At 43.1% G+C, this 16,641-nt stretch overlaps 2 protein-coding genes and 1 pseudogene across 3 annotated transcripts in view; 1 reads left to right on the forward strand and 2 right to left on the reverse strand.

The window, feature by feature from the left end:
• NUP85 (nucleoporin 85) overlaps positions 1–16,641 on the reverse strand; it is a 29,989-nt gene that overhangs the window by 8,735 nt on the left and 4,613 nt on the right. For both annotated transcript variants that reach the window (XM_006176479.3, XM_006176480.3), the window contains 9 exons: positions 10,400–10,562; positions 7,378–7,448; positions 6,657–6,700; positions 5,563–5,632; positions 4,242–4,363; positions 1,227–1,361; positions 999–1,121; positions 649–780; positions 296–402 (listed from right to left, as the gene is read on the reverse strand). In XM_006176479.3, coding sequence (XP_006176541.2) covers positions 296–402; positions 649–780; positions 999–1,121; positions 1,227–1,361; positions 4,242–4,363; positions 5,563–5,632; positions 6,657–6,700; positions 7,378–7,448; positions 10,400–10,562 — 967 coding nt within the window. The remainder of the gene's footprint in view (positions 1–295; positions 403–648; positions 781–998; positions 1,122–1,226; positions 1,362–4,241; positions 4,364–5,562; positions 5,633–6,656; positions 6,701–7,377; positions 7,449–10,399; positions 10,563–16,641) is intronic.
• Positions 14,509–16,635, forward strand: LOC102517169 (annotated as a pseudogene).
• Positions 15,041–16,063, reverse strand: LOC102516917 (40S ribosomal protein SA-like). The gene has a single exon (XM_006176478.3). The coding sequence runs from the start codon at positions 15,986–15,988 to the stop codon at positions 15,101–15,103; it is 888 nt and encodes a 295-aa protein (XP_006176540.2). The 5' UTR covers positions 15,989–16,063; the 3' UTR covers positions 15,041–15,100.

Consider the following 16,641-nt stretch of genomic DNA (forward strand, 5'->3'; position numbering starts at 1 on the left):
CAACATTATTTTAAGTAATACATCTCTGAAATGGCTACCGTTATAAATACAGTAGCCCTCAGGCCTCAGGAAGGTCCCCAAGCTCATCCAGAAAGAAGCCATTATCTACCTACATGGGGCGGTGGAGGGGCTGTGGAGGGGAGCAACTCTGTGTGAAGAAGGCTAAGACACCAGCAAGAAAGAACAGGACATTCTAGAAAAAAGACAGTGGTGAAGGTGGTACAACATTGTGAATGTACGTAATGCACTGAACACCTAAAAATGGTTAGAACAGTGGTGATGCAGCGAGTCCTACCTGCACTCCTTGATCACTTGGTGGATGTCAAACTCAAAGGCCGCCATCAAGATGTTGTCCAGGGGTTCTGGGCTGCTCTCACCTCCCAGAAACAGGTCAAGGCTGGACTGTGGAAAAGTAGAGACCCATTCAATCCCCGGATGGAAGCAGAGAGTCAAGGGGACAGACAGGGCTGCTGTGTAGGGAACCCTGGAGAAGGATGATGGAGTCCTTCAAAGAGGGCCAAAGGAAAGACCCTTCCTGTTCTCCAAGGAGGTTCAACTCAAGGAGGCCACATGCTGAAAATGACCCAGCAGGGAGCAGAGCCCCCAGAATCCTTCTCCCAGCCCCAACCCCGAAGAGCTCAGACTCACCTGGGCATAAAAGTACAGATCCATGGGTTTTACTGTGGGATGAGAATACAGGAGCCGGGTCACTAGGAAATGATACCAGTTACTCAGAAGCTTCTTCTGCTCCAAGAGGGCAGCTTCGTCTCCCAGCATGATCTGAGGAGAGAGACACTTTCCCTCAGCTCTGAGGACACCTTCTTAACAATGCTCCCGATCTCTACCAGAGCCCCTGATTGGAAAGCTCTCTCCTTCCTGACAGAGCCCATAAACAGCCCTGTCCAAGGAGGACCGAGTTCCTGCCATTGCTGCGGTGGCTGCCACAGCCCCTGGGAGAAACCAACTCGGACCTTGGCCTGGACTTGCTTCCCACTGACCTTGCAGAGAGACTCAAGGTGAGGACTGGAGGCAAATGTGCCATCTTGGAGGTGCCGCTCACATTCCTCATGCCAGTGCTGCCACTTCAGCTCCAGCTCTGTGAGTGTCTGCGTATTACCAGGCTGTGAGAAGAGACGCAGTGAGATGCCATCACCACACAAACCCCTTATGCTCACTGAATGAACCCATCTCCCACGACTCAGAAGAGCAAGGCTGCTCCCACATACACTGAGAACGGGCATTGTCCTCATCAGGTCCCCCAGGATTCGGCACATGCCTGCAGAGGTGGGGCTGGCATCAGCTTCCCTGGAGAGCATCTGTCGAGCCTCGTCCAGCCGGCCCTGCAGCACCAAGACAGTCACCTGGAAGGACACCCAAGGGCGTAAGCATTTACAGGAAGGTAGGAAGCCATTCCCCTCAACTCATACTCTGGCTTCCCAGCCTCAGGGAACCATGATGGTGCCTTCCCTCCAGAGGTAAACTAACTTATCCAGTCTCATGGTTTTAACCCATACCATACTTTTCAAACTGCATGTTGTAATCCATTACAGGTTATGACCAACTTTTAAAAAATAAATGAAATAGAAAACACAAACTATGAGAGTGCCTCAAATAAACTATAGGTTCATAAGTCAGTTCAAAAAAATACACACACTGAATATAAATAGTCAATCCTTTTTATTCATAGATTTCATATCTGTGAATATGCTTACCTGCTGAAATTTATTTGTAACCACAAAGTCAATATCCAAGGTGCTTTCACCATCACTGCGGACGTGTGCAGAGGGGCAAAACATCCGAGCCACCGGATGTGCACACTCCCAGGTGAGGTGAACAAGGCAGCGCTGCACCTTCTCGTATCAGCTCTCACACTAAACGACTGTCTTTTTGCGATCTATTTAGTGCCACATTTTTTGCATTTTTGTGCTTTTTATTGGGCCCCCAAGTATAGTGCTGAAGTGCTGCCCAGTGTTCCTAAGTGCGAAGAAAACTATGATGTGCAATACAGAGAACATACATGTTAGATAAGCTTTATTCAGGCACGCGCTACAGTGCTGTTGGCCATGAATTCAATGTTAATGAATCAACAATATATTTAAACAGAAACATACATAAAACAAGATTATAAACTGATCAGCTGACAAAAATGTTGTGGCCAGAGGCTCAAAGGGATCCTGTAATTGCCCTACCAGGAGCCATGGTTCATGACTGAGAACTCAGGGTTCCAGGCAACTCTGTAGACTGTAACCATCATGAATAATGAGAATCAACACTATAAAATGCAAGTATGTATGTAAAATACACACAGTAAGATTTCTTACTATTAGTCATGCTCAAAAAGGCCAAGGATATATATGCTGTCAAGTCCTCAATTTCTCTCTCTAGCCTGGACTTCCTTCTCTGAATCCTGACGTGTATATGTCCTACTGCCCAGTCAATGGCTCCACCTGGATCTCAAAGGCATTTTGTTTAACATGCCTACAAGGAAACACCCGGTCGCCTCCAACTCACCACCCACATTCTTCTCTTTCCTACACATCTGATCCATTAGCAAGTCCTAGCAACTGTATCTCTAAATGGCATCCAGAATCAAATCACTTCTCATCACCTCCTCTGCTCAGCTCCTACCTTGTCCACGTCACCACTACCTTTGCCTGGTTTAGCATCGTAGCCTCCAGACTGGTCTCCACTCTGCCTTTGCTGTGTTCTCAGCAGTGCAGCCAGAAAAGCCACTGAAAATCTAAGTCACATCACAGTGCTCCTTGCTCAACTCTCCAGCGTCCCCTTCGCCACATCTGACTCAGGGGTAAACAGGAGCTCTAACTGTGAACATCAACTAGTTTATACACATTTACATCCTTTAATTAATTTAATCCTAATAGCCTCAAGGGGTGGGTGTTGTTATTATCCCCACGGTACAGATGAGGAAACTAAAGGCTGGTAAGTGACTCATTTAAGATCTCACAGCTGGTGAGGCAGAGCTGGGATGCTAACCTGGGCAGTTTGGCACCACAGACCCTGTTCTAACCATTCTGCTGCCCTGCCTCTCTAAAAGCTAAAGCCTTCACGGCAGCCCCAGGGGCCCTCTAATCTGGTCCTGTATCTCCCTGCCCTTATCTCTCGAACCCTCCATCTTGCTCACACTGCTCGTGACTCACTGGCCTCCTTGCCGTTCCTCGTTTCACTGCCTCTAGGACAGCACCTGCAAGTCTCAATGTCTGCACAGCTCCCTCCTCACCTCCTTCAGGTCTCTACTCATACCTCACCTGATGAGTGAAGCCTTCCTTGATTCCCCCACTCCAACATTCCCAATTCTCCTCCCTTGCTTTATTTCTCTCCAAGGCACTTCAGTATTTAACATGCTATATATTTTGTTTCTGTATTTATTTCCTATCTCTCTACCCAGGATGTAAGCTCCATAAAGTCAGGAATCTTTGCACACTTAGGTCATGGCTGTTTTTCCACTGCCTTGCAAACAACAGTACTCAATACTCAGTGAATGAATCAGGGACTCAAAATCTGGGCCCAGTAATTTCTGAGTGAAGGCTCTCCTCTTACCTGCACAGACCTCCTAGCCCAGAAGAAACCTCGAAGGCCACAACTCCTTACCTGAATTCCAGATTTTATTTGTTTAAACAACTTTCCATTATTCAAGTCAACCAACAGCCTCCTCCCTGCTCCCTCCCAACTGGGTTACAGGTCAGTCAAGGTGAATGGAAAAGTATTGCTCTCACAGGCATAGCATATCTATACACACACGCTAACTTCCAAACGGATAATCCAAAATGACTTTGGGATCATCACCCTCGTTGTCTGTAATAGCTTTACTGAGCTACAATTTATAAACTACACACATTCACCTATTCAAGTGTATCATTCAGTGAATTTTAGTAAGTTTAGAGTTGTGCATCACCACCATGATCCAGCTTTAGAACATTTCTATCACCTCAAAACCACCCCTCAGACTCATGTACATCAATCCCCGACTCCAGCACGCATCAATCACTTTTGTATTTCCCTTCTCACTGGAAAGTCTACAAAGCATTACTTTTCTTACATCATAACTAGTTCTAAACTCTCCTACGGAGCAGGGAAGAAAAGATCTAAGCACGTGTCCATCATCACAGACTCAGAGCCAAGTTCACACAGGCTCAGCAGGCAACCCTCAGGCCTGCCGGTGAGCATGGGGAAAACAGTAGGAAGTGCAAGACAGCAAGGCCCAGTCTGCAGGAGATTCTTACCAAGTTCCAGAAGCTCTCATGTTTGCTTGGATTCTCACTGCCCAGAACATCTGCTGACAAACTGTCCACCTCACACACGTGCAGCCGGACCCAGTCAAGGAGGTGAAGGAGAAGAGGGCCAGCTGGAAGCAAAAACTCTTGTCACATACCAAAGTCATAGCTTCACCTGCAGTAAATTCCCAAAGTACAGAGTTAGCCCATCTGCCCTACGTTCTATGGAGGAAGTGGTGTATCCCTCTTAAGCAAGCACAACCACGTGCAGTTCTGAATAAAGGGCTGAGCTGGCAAGTGGACTTCCATGGACTACTTCCTCTGTGCCAGGCAGCTCCACCGTTCACTGAGTCCTGGAAAGGGCTGAACATGACACCTAGATCTCACCCCCCACCCCAATTCTTCACAAGTATGCAATACTCAGTGGCTATGTATGTAATGGCCATATGGAGACTGGTACTGACTAGGCACCAGGTACACAAGATAATAAAAAAACATAGTGAGAGCCCTCAAAATCCACTGGAGGCAGCAGGCAGACAAACTACTAATTCTAATTTCAAGCTGCTCAGTGAGCAGGAGTATGACTAAAAAGCTATGCCTGCACAAGACTATTAATACTCATCTGTGGATATCAGTAAACATAAACCATTAAAACATTGCAAAAAAAAAAAAAGCCTGCAGAACCTCCACAGAGAACCCATTCAAGCCAGGATGCTCTAATGACCACAATTTAATTCAAGATCTAGGGAATAATTTGGAGTGGACTGAACTTGGAAGGCTGCACTTGCCCCAAGCACTAGAGAAAGAATTTTCCAAGTGAATTTACCTCTTACTTCCTAATTCCTACTCACACCCCTAAAAGCTTTTTTCCTGTCTTTAATGTTTTAACAACATATTTTAAATGTATTAAATCACACTTCTGGAGGCTAGAAGTCTGCGACTAAGATGTTGGCAGGGTTGGTTCCTTCGGAGGCTAAGGAAGAACTTGCACCATGCCTCGCCCACCCCCTAGCTTCTCATCAAATTTTCTTAAGCTTGACTAGTCCATGATACAAACATTGACTATCCCTTTCACACACTAGTTTAGTATCTGTTGTCTTGGTATTTTGGGGGGTCACCCACCTAACACTAGGTTTTCAGACAGCATTCCGATTCTTTTTGCAGTATCTGACACGACAGCAGGCTTCTATGGGTATCATGTAATGCTTTCTGATGGTTACGTTCATGAGAAACAATGAAAAGAGCATTCTAGGCAACAAAACACTCATCACAACACGGGAGAGGGCAGGGGGACACCTCTGATGTGGTGACAGGATGATTCTGTGCTCACCTGGGGCTACTTCAATAAAAAGAATCTCACAAAGGTTCCAAATGAGTTCCATTGCTGACAAAATGGAGACCTACAGAAGAAACAGGCAAAGTTTTGACTGAAAACATTCCTGAGATTTTTTTCTTAGAGCAAAGGAACAAAGTAAGGCTTGAAACACATGATGATCACTCATTAACAACGTTTACTGACTATTCCCATGGCAGGGTTTCCCACAGGGCAGCCAGTAAGAGCATTTTAGGGAGTGGGACATAGACTAAAATTTATTTTAATGGTTGTGGTTTTAGTTTAATAGAATGCATTTGAATAATATAACTAGCTCATCACCTGATATGGTTTAGGAAGACGCTCAGAGTGAAAAAGGAGAGACGATTTTTAGAAAAATATTTAGTAAATACTCTTAAGAAATACATAGATACAGCAAAAATGGTGAAGTCGGTATTCAAGGGACTGATGTTTAGGAAATAGTCTATTAAAAGGCAAGCCCAATATAAGACCTAAAAATAAATCAGGTCTGAACCCTACCCTTAGCAATATGCAGTCTCCCCCTCCCCAGCCATCCTTCTGTGCACAATCACAAAATACCTTATTCACAAGGGAAAATAAATGCTTTGATGACTTCAGAGATAGTGCACCAGTCCCTATTCACTACCGAGTTTGAACAATATCAAAATTCTACCAAAGAAATAGAATCCTTTAAGCCATCTTCCAGTGCCGACTAAAGTATAATAACCTACAGCTCAGCTAAAAATGCTGGGTTGATGAGTTGAGTACAGTTTATGAGACTAACCAGTGGTTCCAAAATCTCAGCTCACTATCAGGTGACACAGTGTGGTTAGGATTTGTATTTCCCATAAGAACTAAAAACTCATGCAAGTATTTATCAAAAGCACATCCTTGTGTTCCAATGTGCTAGGCCTTGAAAGGGGGCACCAGGAAGTTCAAGGTGGTTCTTACCACCCCAAAGAGCTGCCTGTCTACCTGGAAAGTAGAGACTTCTGCAAAAATAGGGACTGCAGAGCCACCCCAGGTGGGTACTGAGGACGCAGGACATAATGGTGCCAGTACAACAAAGGTGGCCCCCTCCCCCACCTTACCTGGCTGCTGAACTGGCGGCCACTGGCTGGATCTTTAGCAGCAACTAACAAAACAAAACATTTTAAGTGAGCAGTGGAAATTTAATCTCAGTGTTAGAGTTTCATATTTAAGTTCTGTGGCTCATGTCTTCAATGACTGCCAATTTTCACTATAGATTTTTTTTTAAATGCTTCACATCTCTTTGTTGTAGATCAGTGTTTCTCAAACCAAGGCCCTCAAGTCAACACAGCAAATATAGAGACTACCATGTTATACAGACTCTACCCAGCATCCAGGAGTCATATGGCTCTCATGGTTATGGTGACTTTAAATCACCAAGGTCAAAGAACTGGGAAGGCAATTGTCAAAGATCCTTAACTAGGCCCATTAGCCTCAAATCTGTCACTTCAGTTTTGCTGGGGTTTTTTTTTTTTTGCCAGGGGTGAGGGGTGGCACGCACTGATGGTGGTTGATTTGTTTATTTATTAAGTGGCGGTGCTAGGGATTGAACTCAGGACCTCGTGGATGCTAAGCACGTGCTTTACTCCTGAGCTATACCCTCCCCCTTGTCATCTCAGTATGTTCTAATCTGAAAAACTCAAGACAATTGCCAAAAAAATTAAGGATTATTTAAGGTGGGAAAGTAAGAGTTTCGAACTGGAATGTCGATCAGTTTTACCCTGTAGTATTTATAGCCAGATAAGTACTTCAGTTACTGTCACATACACACAAAATCCTTACTTGCAACCTGGTGCATTTCCTCCATACATGCTCTTATGACTGATCGGTAGTTTTTACTCACTCGAACCAATCTACAAAAAATGAAATGACACACAAGATGAACTTGGAACAGCTTGCGATGACAGAAAGTAAGGAACATCTTTTGATTGTATTAAGTATCCAAAAAAAGATGAGTTTGCTCAAAGACAGGAGCCAACTTGAAGGAGCTCCTAATGGCCGAAGCTGGAACAACCTAAGCAACAAAATAAATAAAACACAATATAACCCGTGGAATAAAATTAATATCTGTGTGTCCACACTGTTTTTAATAGTTGGAAATGAGATCCACTGATGAACACTAAAATTAATGGTTGAAATTTGAGAAAAAATGGGATTTGCATAGTCTCAAAGTTTCTCCTCCAAATACTTACTTGTTACAAAGGGAAAGATGGTAACTTTGTAGTGAAGAAACCTAGTAGAAACCACATTAACCAAGGGATCAAGGTCAACATCACCAACAAAACATCAACATCATGAACCTCATGACATGATGTACTGAGGACGTATCACACCACTTCCGTGGTGTTCTTGCTAAAAATGCATAACCTGTGTCCAATCATGAGAAAACACCAGACAAACCCAAATTGAGGGACAGTCTCCAAAATAATTGGTCAAAATTTTTCAAAAGTGTCAAGGTCATGAAAGAGACTAGGGAGAGAAAAATAAATGCAACTTCATTTAGTTGCAAAAGAGAAAAAGGACATATTAGTGGAAAAATTGGTGAAAATGAAATAAGGTCTTTGGTTAATCATACTACGTCAGTGTTTAAGTTTCCTGGTTTAAGTAACAGTACTGTGGTTATGCACGACATTAACATTAGAGAAGCTGGCTAAGGGATGCACAGAAACCTATTATTTTTGTGCCTTTTCTGTAACTTTTAAATTAGTTCAAAATACAGTTCTTAAAAACAAAACAAACAAGAAAGCAATGGCTGTTAGTTACCAAGATGCAGATCCTTAGCAAGAAAAAAAATTAGTTCTAGATGAAGAGACCTAAAGGCCACCTACTGCTCCATTTAAAAACGAACAGTAAATACATTCTGCACCTGGCCTACAAGGGCGCCAGCAGGAGGTGAAGCAACCTGCAGGTGTTCTCACCCAGTCCCCACTACTCCATACCCCCTTTAACCAGCCAGATTCAGGGCCAGACAAGTAACTCACCCTGCCAAAAAACAAGGTGATACGCTGGCCCCCATGCACAAAACAGGAGCTACTACTCCACCATTAGTAGGTCATTCACATATTCATTAACTTGTTCATTCAGCAAGCGTTTTAGAGCACCTACTGTATAGATGCAGGAGGAGACCCGGGAACAGAGGGCCCAAATAAATGACAGCGTCCCCACCTTCAGGGAGTTACAGGGCTTTTGACATACTTTTTTCCTAGAATCTGAGTTACCAATATTCTGTACCAGAGCATCTTTACGCTAGTGATCTCTCTCTCCTCTCCCTCTGCCTCTATCTATCTATCTGTCTATCTATCTCACATACACACGCTAACCAGGGTATTCTCCAAAATGATCCATTTGTAAAATGCTTATCAAGGAAGTAAACTACCGTGACAAAATAAGAAATAGAAAACTGGTGTTCATCCCCAGTCCCTGACACAGGGCTCCTAAAACCTTTGTAAATTCCTAAGCGATAAGAGCACTAGCACATCTTTTGTTCCAGCTCTGGGTGGGCTCCTAGATGAGGGCTGGTCAGCAGAGCCAAGCCATAATTAGAAGCCTGAAATTTTCAGCCTCGCCCTTGACTTCTCTAGAGAGGAGAGGGGGCTGGAACAGAGATAATAACTGATCATGCCTATGTGAGGAAGAGTCTACTAGTATGGGGTTTGGAGAGCTTCCAGGTGGGTGAACACATCCACGTACCAGGATAGGGACAAACCCCAGCTCCACAGGGACAAAAGCTCCTGCACTTGGACCCTCTAGACCATGCCCCATGTACATCTTCATCTGGCTCTTCATCTGTGTCCTTCCTCACATCCTTCAACAAACTGGTAAATGTGCTTCCCTGAGTTCTGGGAGCCACTCTAGCAAATTAATCGAAACTGAGGTGGTCATGGGAAACTTTGATTTGTAGCCAAGTTGGGAAGAAGTTGTGGGTAACCTGGGACCCACTATTTGTGACTGGCATCTGATGTGGGGGGCAGTTTCATGGGACTCAGCCCTTAACCTGTAAAATCTGATGCTATCTCCAGGTAGGCAGTGTCAGAATTGAGTTAAATTTCTACAACACCCAGCTGGTGTCAGAGAATTGATTGGTGGGGGAAAACCCTCATACATCTGGTGTCAGCAGTGTTCTGAGTGTGGCAGTAGTGTGAGAGTAAAGGAGAAACAAAGGAGAAGGAAAAAAATGTTGTTGTTGTTTTTTCAATACAAATACCAATACTGCCCATTCCCTAACCATATATGGATGGACACAAGAAAAACCTAACACAGGGGTTCTCAAACTCTGTGCTTAAGACTCACCTAGGGATTTTAGGATCCACTCCCAGAAATTTTGGGGATCTGAAGTGGGGCCCAGAAATCTGCTATGAACAAGTACCTGACATTGATGCAGCTGATTCATGACCACACTTGGTACAATTCTAGTCTATAAACAGTACACATTTTCTGGTCTCTTCCCCAAAAAATGCCTTGAGAATAATTCTTTAACAACAGAACACCCAACAGTGGGACCTCATTCAATGACTCTCAGGTGCTTATTTGGCCTAAATTTTCTTCTTTAGAGGGTAAATGAAGCAGGAATAGAAACAAAGAAAGCTTATTAAGCAGCCAGGAAGTCAATTAACAGCCATTTGCACATTCTCTGGGAGACACTTCAGTCCCTGACCACTCACACGGCCCAATACAGAGGCCAGAGTAGAACCAGGGGGTCTCTTGTCCAGGAGATCCATCCACCATGCAAAAGGACAAAGATGCACTTCATTTGGTTTTTGACAATTTAGTTGTGGGTTTCAGCACCTATCAGTAGCCTACTTACTGAGCTTTTCTGGATTTTCCAGTCAATTCTTCTTCAATTCTCTGGAGGCCCACAAAGATTCCATGGGATTCATTGAAGAGTTTTCTCAGGATTTGAGAGTAAACATCTACATCCTTCCTGACGATATAGATTAAGAGGCAACCTGGCACCACCTCTGATTTTTCTGAAACAAAAAAATTTAACATCACCATCATCCTTATAAAAGAACCACTCTACAATTTTTAATTGAGTATCTAACTACAAAAGCTTCAGCTTCTTTGCTACTGATACCATTTATTAAAAATTATGAGTTATTTATCCAAACATGATTTTTTTTTCTTTTAATAGACTATTTTTTTAGAGCAGTTTCAGGTTTACAGCAGAATTGAGCAGAAAATAGAGTTCCCACATAGCCCTCCCCACCTACACATATATACTCCCCTACCCTCAACATCCCTCATCAGTGTGGCATATTTGGTACAATCAATGAACCAACATGGACACATTATTATCAACCAAAGTCCATAGTTTACATTAGGGTTCACTCTTGATGTTGTACATTTTCTGGGCTTTGACAAATGCATAATGACATGTAGCCACCAATATAGTATCATATAGAATAATTTCATTGCCCTAAAAAATCCCTTGTGTTCCATCTATTCATCTCTCCCCTCCCTCCCTCTCCCCAAACCCCTGGAAATCACGATCTTATTGTTTCTGTAGCTGTGCTCTTTCCAGAAATGTCATTTGGTTGGAATCGTACAGTTTGAAGCCTTTTCAGACTGGCTTCTTTCATTTAGTATTATGTCTTTTAAGTTTCTTCCATGTCTTTCATGGCTTGATAGCTCTTTTTTTTTTTGCTGCACGTATTTTTTAATGTACAGATATGTACTGTTCATTGTTTCTAAGAACATTTAGAGCTTTAGCTTTTTAAACTTACATAGTTATCAAAGGAATAAAGCCAACCACAAAATAAAAATTAATTCAAAAATATACATACACCTTGCTATTAACAGCAACATTATTTATAATTGCCAAGACATGGACGCATCCCAAGTGCAAATCAACAGTTGAACAGATAATGAAGATGCAGCATACATATATGGAATGGAATACAACTCACCCATAAGAAGGATATTTTGCCATTTGTGGCCCTTCATTCACTTTTTTTTTCCCTTCAAAAACCATAATTTTATAATCGGCATAAACATTTCCATTACATCAAAAGCAACAAAATACTTAGAAATAAACTTAATCAAGGAGGTTACCTATACTCTGAGAAAGCCGAAATGACACACAGAAATGGAAAGACATCTCATGCTCTTGGATTGGAAGAATCAACACTATCAAAATGGCCACACTACCCAAAGCAATCCACAGATTCACTGCAACCCCCATCAAAATATTCACAACATTCCTCACAGAACTACAACAAACAATTCCAAAATTTATAAGGAACCACAAAAGACCCCAAACAGCCAAAGCAATTTTTTGTAGGTCTTTTTTTTTCCCCCTCTTTCTTCTTTTTGTTCTCTTTTCTTATGGTTTGATGACTAGAGAAGGCCCTTTAACATTTGTTGTAAAGCTGGTTTGGTGGTGCTGAAATCTTTTCACTTTTGTTTACCTGTGAAGCTTTTGATTTCTCCCTCAAATCTGAAAGAGAGCCTTGCTGGGTAGAGTATTCTTGGTTGTAAGTTTCCCCCTTTCATCACTTTAAATATATCGTACCACTCCCTTCTGGCCTGCAGAGTTTCTGCTGAAAAATCAGCTGATAGCCTTATGGGAGCTCCCTTGTATGTTATTTGTTGCTTTTCTCTCACTAATTTTAATATTTTCTCCTTATCCTTAACTTTTGTCAATTTGATGACTATGTGCCTTGGTATGTTCCTCTTTCGGTTGATCCTGTGTGGTACTCTCTACGCTTCCAGGACTTGGGTGATTGTTTCCCAAGTTGGGGAAGTTTTCAGTGATTATCTCTCCAAAAATTCTCAGGTCCTTTCTCTCTCTCTTCTCTCTCTGGGATCCCTATAATGCAAATATTAGAGTGCTTCATGTTGTCCCAGAGTTCTCTTAAACTATCCTCATTCCTTTTTATTCTTTTTTCTGTTCTGAAGTAGTGATTTCCACTAATCTGTCTTCTAGCTCACTGATCCATTCTTGTCTCATTTAGTCTATTCTTGATTCCTTCTAGTGAGTTATTCATTTCAGTGATTTTGTTCAACTCTGTTTGGGTATTCTTTATATTTTCCAACTCTTTGCTAAAAAACTTCACTCCGTGCATCTACTCTCCTCTTGATTTCTCTGAACATCTTCACCATCATTACTTTAAACTCCTTCTCAGATAAATTGCTTATCTCCTCATCACTTATTTCTTGTGCCTTGGCCTGTGAGATATTCCTTTGCTGCCTTGTATCTGTCTTTCTTTCTATGTGTTTGTGGATTCCTTCCACAGGCTTTGGGATTGTTGTTTTCTTATTTCTAGTATCTGCCCCTGGTGGATGAGGATGGACTAGAGCCTTATGCAGGGTTCCTGGCAGGAGGAGCCGGGGCCTGCCCACTGCTGGGTGAAGCTTGGTCCTGGAATTCTCATGGGTAGGGCCGTGTCTAGAGGACTTTGCGGCTCAGGAAGTCTGCTGTTGGGTGGGGCTGTGTTCCCACCCATTATGTTTGGCCTGAGGCTTCCCTACAGGCTGTTGCGTGGGGCTAGGTCTTGGTGCTAATGATCCAATCAAGATGTCAGCCTCCAGGAAAGCTCATGTAGATTAACACTCCTAGAATGTCCACCACCAGCTTTTATGTCCCCTGAGTGAGCCACAGCTGTCCCCTACATCCCTAGAAGACCCTCCAAGTCTAGAAGGCAGGGCTGGCCCAGGTTCCTATGAAATCACTGCCTCTGCCTTTGGACCTGGTGCACGCGAGATTCCGTGTACACTTCCCAAGTGAATGGAGTCTCTGTTTCCACCAGTCCCCTGGGGCACCTGGCACCAAGCCCCGCTGGCCTTCAAAACCAGATGTCCTGGGGTCTCCTTCTCTTCCCAAGGCCGGAACCCGAGCTGGGGAGCCTGACGTGGGGCTTAGAGCTCTCACTCCTGTGGGAGGGCCTATGAGATTTAACAAATCTTCAGCTTGTGGGTTGCCCACCCAAGGGGTATGGGGCCCAACTGTATCGTGAGCATGCCCCTCCTACCCCTCCTGCTGTGGTTCCCTCTTACAATTTCTAGTTGCAGAAGATCTTTTTTGCTAGGTTCCAGTCTTTTCTCGATGGTTGTTTAGCATTCAGTTGTGGCTTCGTTCTATCCAAACATGAATTTTTAAGCACAAATGTTAATTGTTAGAGTTTACTCAACTCAGCAGCATATTTTGGAACTACCATTCACCTCCATCAACTGAAATATACTGGAAAAAAGAGTAAACTCACTTAATATTAGCCTATGTAAAACTCAATAAATAAGATGAACCTATAGCTGAAGTTTTATATAATCTCAAAGGAAATATTATTTTTATATTACTTTGTACTGACATTACCCCTAAAACAAAGAATCGAGAACTGACTACAAACAATTTTGCAACAGCGATAAAAAGGCTCTATAATGATAAATTATAAACCACCAAACCTGTGGAAACTTCTCATATAACAGCTTCTCAAATAAGTTGTGAAAATGTTCAATGGCTTGTCTTGAATGTGATTTCAACAGATAAAAACAAACAAAAAAGAAAACCTTGAGTTTCCAACAATCGAGGACAAACTAGAAATGTCAATAAGCTTTCCCAGTAAGTAGGGAAAGAGGCCATCCAGACATAGTCACAGAAGTTTCTCTTCTGAGCAATTGCCCCTTTGGCAGATTTTACAGTTCTGCCAAGCTTGAGATCTTCAATACCGACATATCCCATGAATATTAACGACCATGAGGGACAATTATTAAATATAAAATTAAGAAAAACTACATTGCTTAGAAATTACATGAACTAGGAGGGGGGTATAGCTCAAGTGGTAGAGTCCATGCTTAGCATGCATGAGGTCCTAGGTTCAATCCCCAGTACTTCCTCTAAAATAAATAACCTAATTACCTCTCCTATCCAAAACAACAACAAAAAACAAAACAAAAAAAATTACATGAACTGTACAGCATGTAATTTGCCAAAATTATAAGATTTTCATTAGCTCAATCTGCTCCTTATAAAATGAGAAAAACTTCAACAACAACAAAAAAGTGGAAAACCTCCACATTTGGATAGCAAATGCGTCAAAGATTTGCAAGAAAATCTCTTCACACACATTTCCCAAGATTTTTCTCTTGAAAAGAAGGCGGCAAAACCAAGTAACAAGATTTCAGGGATTTTTTTCTGCTGCCTGACCACTGCCATCATGGGTCACATGCACACTCCCAGGAAAGGCCTGTCCCAGTCTGCTCTGCCGTACTGTCACAGCGTCCCCATCTGACTCAAGCTGATGTCTGATGATGTGAAGGAGCAGATCTACAAACTGGCTAAGATGGCCTGACTCCTTTACAAATTGGTGTAATCCTGAGAGATTCACATGGCGTTGCACAAGTATGTTTTGTGAGAGGCAATAAAATCTTGAGGATTCTTAAGTCCAAACGACTTGCTCCTGAGGATCTCTATCATTTATTTTTTTACTAATTTTTTTAAATGGACACAATTTTTAGAAACTTTATTTTCCGTCAACCTATTTCCATTTTAAGAGTTTGTGGAAAGAACAGCTTACGACCACTCCGTGGTTGTTGCAACCCATTTGGTGGCCTGAGCAGTGGGAGCTGCAGACCAGTCTTCAGTGGCGGGCTGAGCACTCCAGTCTTCAGTAGGGAACTGCTGAATAGGCACAGAGGGCACCTGCACGCCTTCAGACCAGTCCACCACCTCAGGCTGAGTAGCAGTGAACTCGGGAGCGGGAGCCGTCCATTCACCCTGAAATTCATCCTTGGTCACGGCCTTTTCAGCTGCAGCCTGCTCTTCCTTTTCAATCTCTTCAGGATCTCTGTAGAAGTAGAGATCAGGCATGACCTCCCACGGGTGTTCCCGGGAGATGGTGCCATGCATGCACAAAACCTCCCAGGCAAGCATCCACAACATCAGACCCCCTGAGTGAGCTCCCTTGTTGTTGCACGGGATGGCAATGTCCACGCAGCGCAGAGGGGAGTCCGTGTTACACAGGGCGATGGTAGGCAGGTTAACGTAAGATGCCTCAGGGAGAGGCTGGTGGTCAGCCCTGGGATAGGTAACCACCAGAAGTCTCGGCTCCCGGAAAGCTGCCTGGATCTGGTTAGTGAAGGTTCCAGGCGTGAAGCGGCCAGCAATAGGCGTGGCTCCAGTGGCAGCAGCAAACTTCAGCACAGCTCGCTGGCCAGTATTCCTGGAGGCTACGACACTGACATCAGCTGGGTTTTCAATGGCAACAATGGCCCAAGCTGCCAACAGAAGCTTCTCCCAGGTTCTTTTCAGATTTATGATGTAGATGTCATCACTTTTCCTTTTGTAGATGTATTGCTCCATTTGGAAGTCAAGGTTGGTGCCACCTAAGCGAGTTCCTGCTGCAAGGAATTTGAGGACATCCTCCTCCTTCATTTGCAGGACATCAAGGGCTCCGGACATTGTGAAAGTTTCCCTTTAAGTTACGATGGGAATCCAGAACAATGCTGTATGGACCCCTCTCCGGGTAGCACAGAAAAGCTCTATCATTTAATTAAGAAAGCCGTTGCTGTTCAAAAACATCTTTAGAGGGACAGAAAGGATAAAGATGCTAAATTCTGCCTGATTCTGATCAAGAGTCATATTCAGTGGTTGGCTCGATATTGTAAGACCAAACAAGTCCTCCCCACAATTGGAAATACGAGTCATCTACAGCCTCTGCCCTGGTTGCATAAATCTATGTATTCAAGCAATAAAATCACTGCTTAACTAGAAAAAAAAATTTCAGTTTTATCTTGCTGCAAGAGGGAATCCCTGTGCATGTCCAATACCTGATGGAGCTTAGAGAACAAAGCCAAGAACAAGTCATTTCACTCTCCAGCTCATTTGTCCTATATATTAATAGCCTACAGAATTCAATCAAGTTCACAATGATAACACAAAAGTAAGGACTGTGACATTTGCAAAGTTTCACAATGAGGGGACTGCTGCAAAGGGAATTTACTCACTCTGGACAAGAAGGGGGAAAAAGCCTGAAATTTTTAAACATGAAGAAAACCTTTCTTCAACACTAGGAAGACCACTGTTAATTTTTTTTCCTGGACTCAACATCTGCC

Source organism: Camelus ferus, chromosome 16 (genome assembly GCF_009834535.1).
Source record: "Camelus ferus isolate YT-003-E chromosome 16, BCGSAC_Cfer_1.0, whole genome shotgun sequence".
NCBI classification, from domain to species: Eukaryota; Metazoa; Chordata; class Mammalia; order Artiodactyla; family Camelidae; genus Camelus; species Camelus ferus.

Excerpts from the sequence above, each read along its gene's own strand:
- LOC102516917 (XM_006176478.3), bottom strand. The coding sequence starts at position 15,988 with ATGTCCGGAGCCCTTGATGTCCTGCAAATGAAGGAGGAGGATGTCCTC.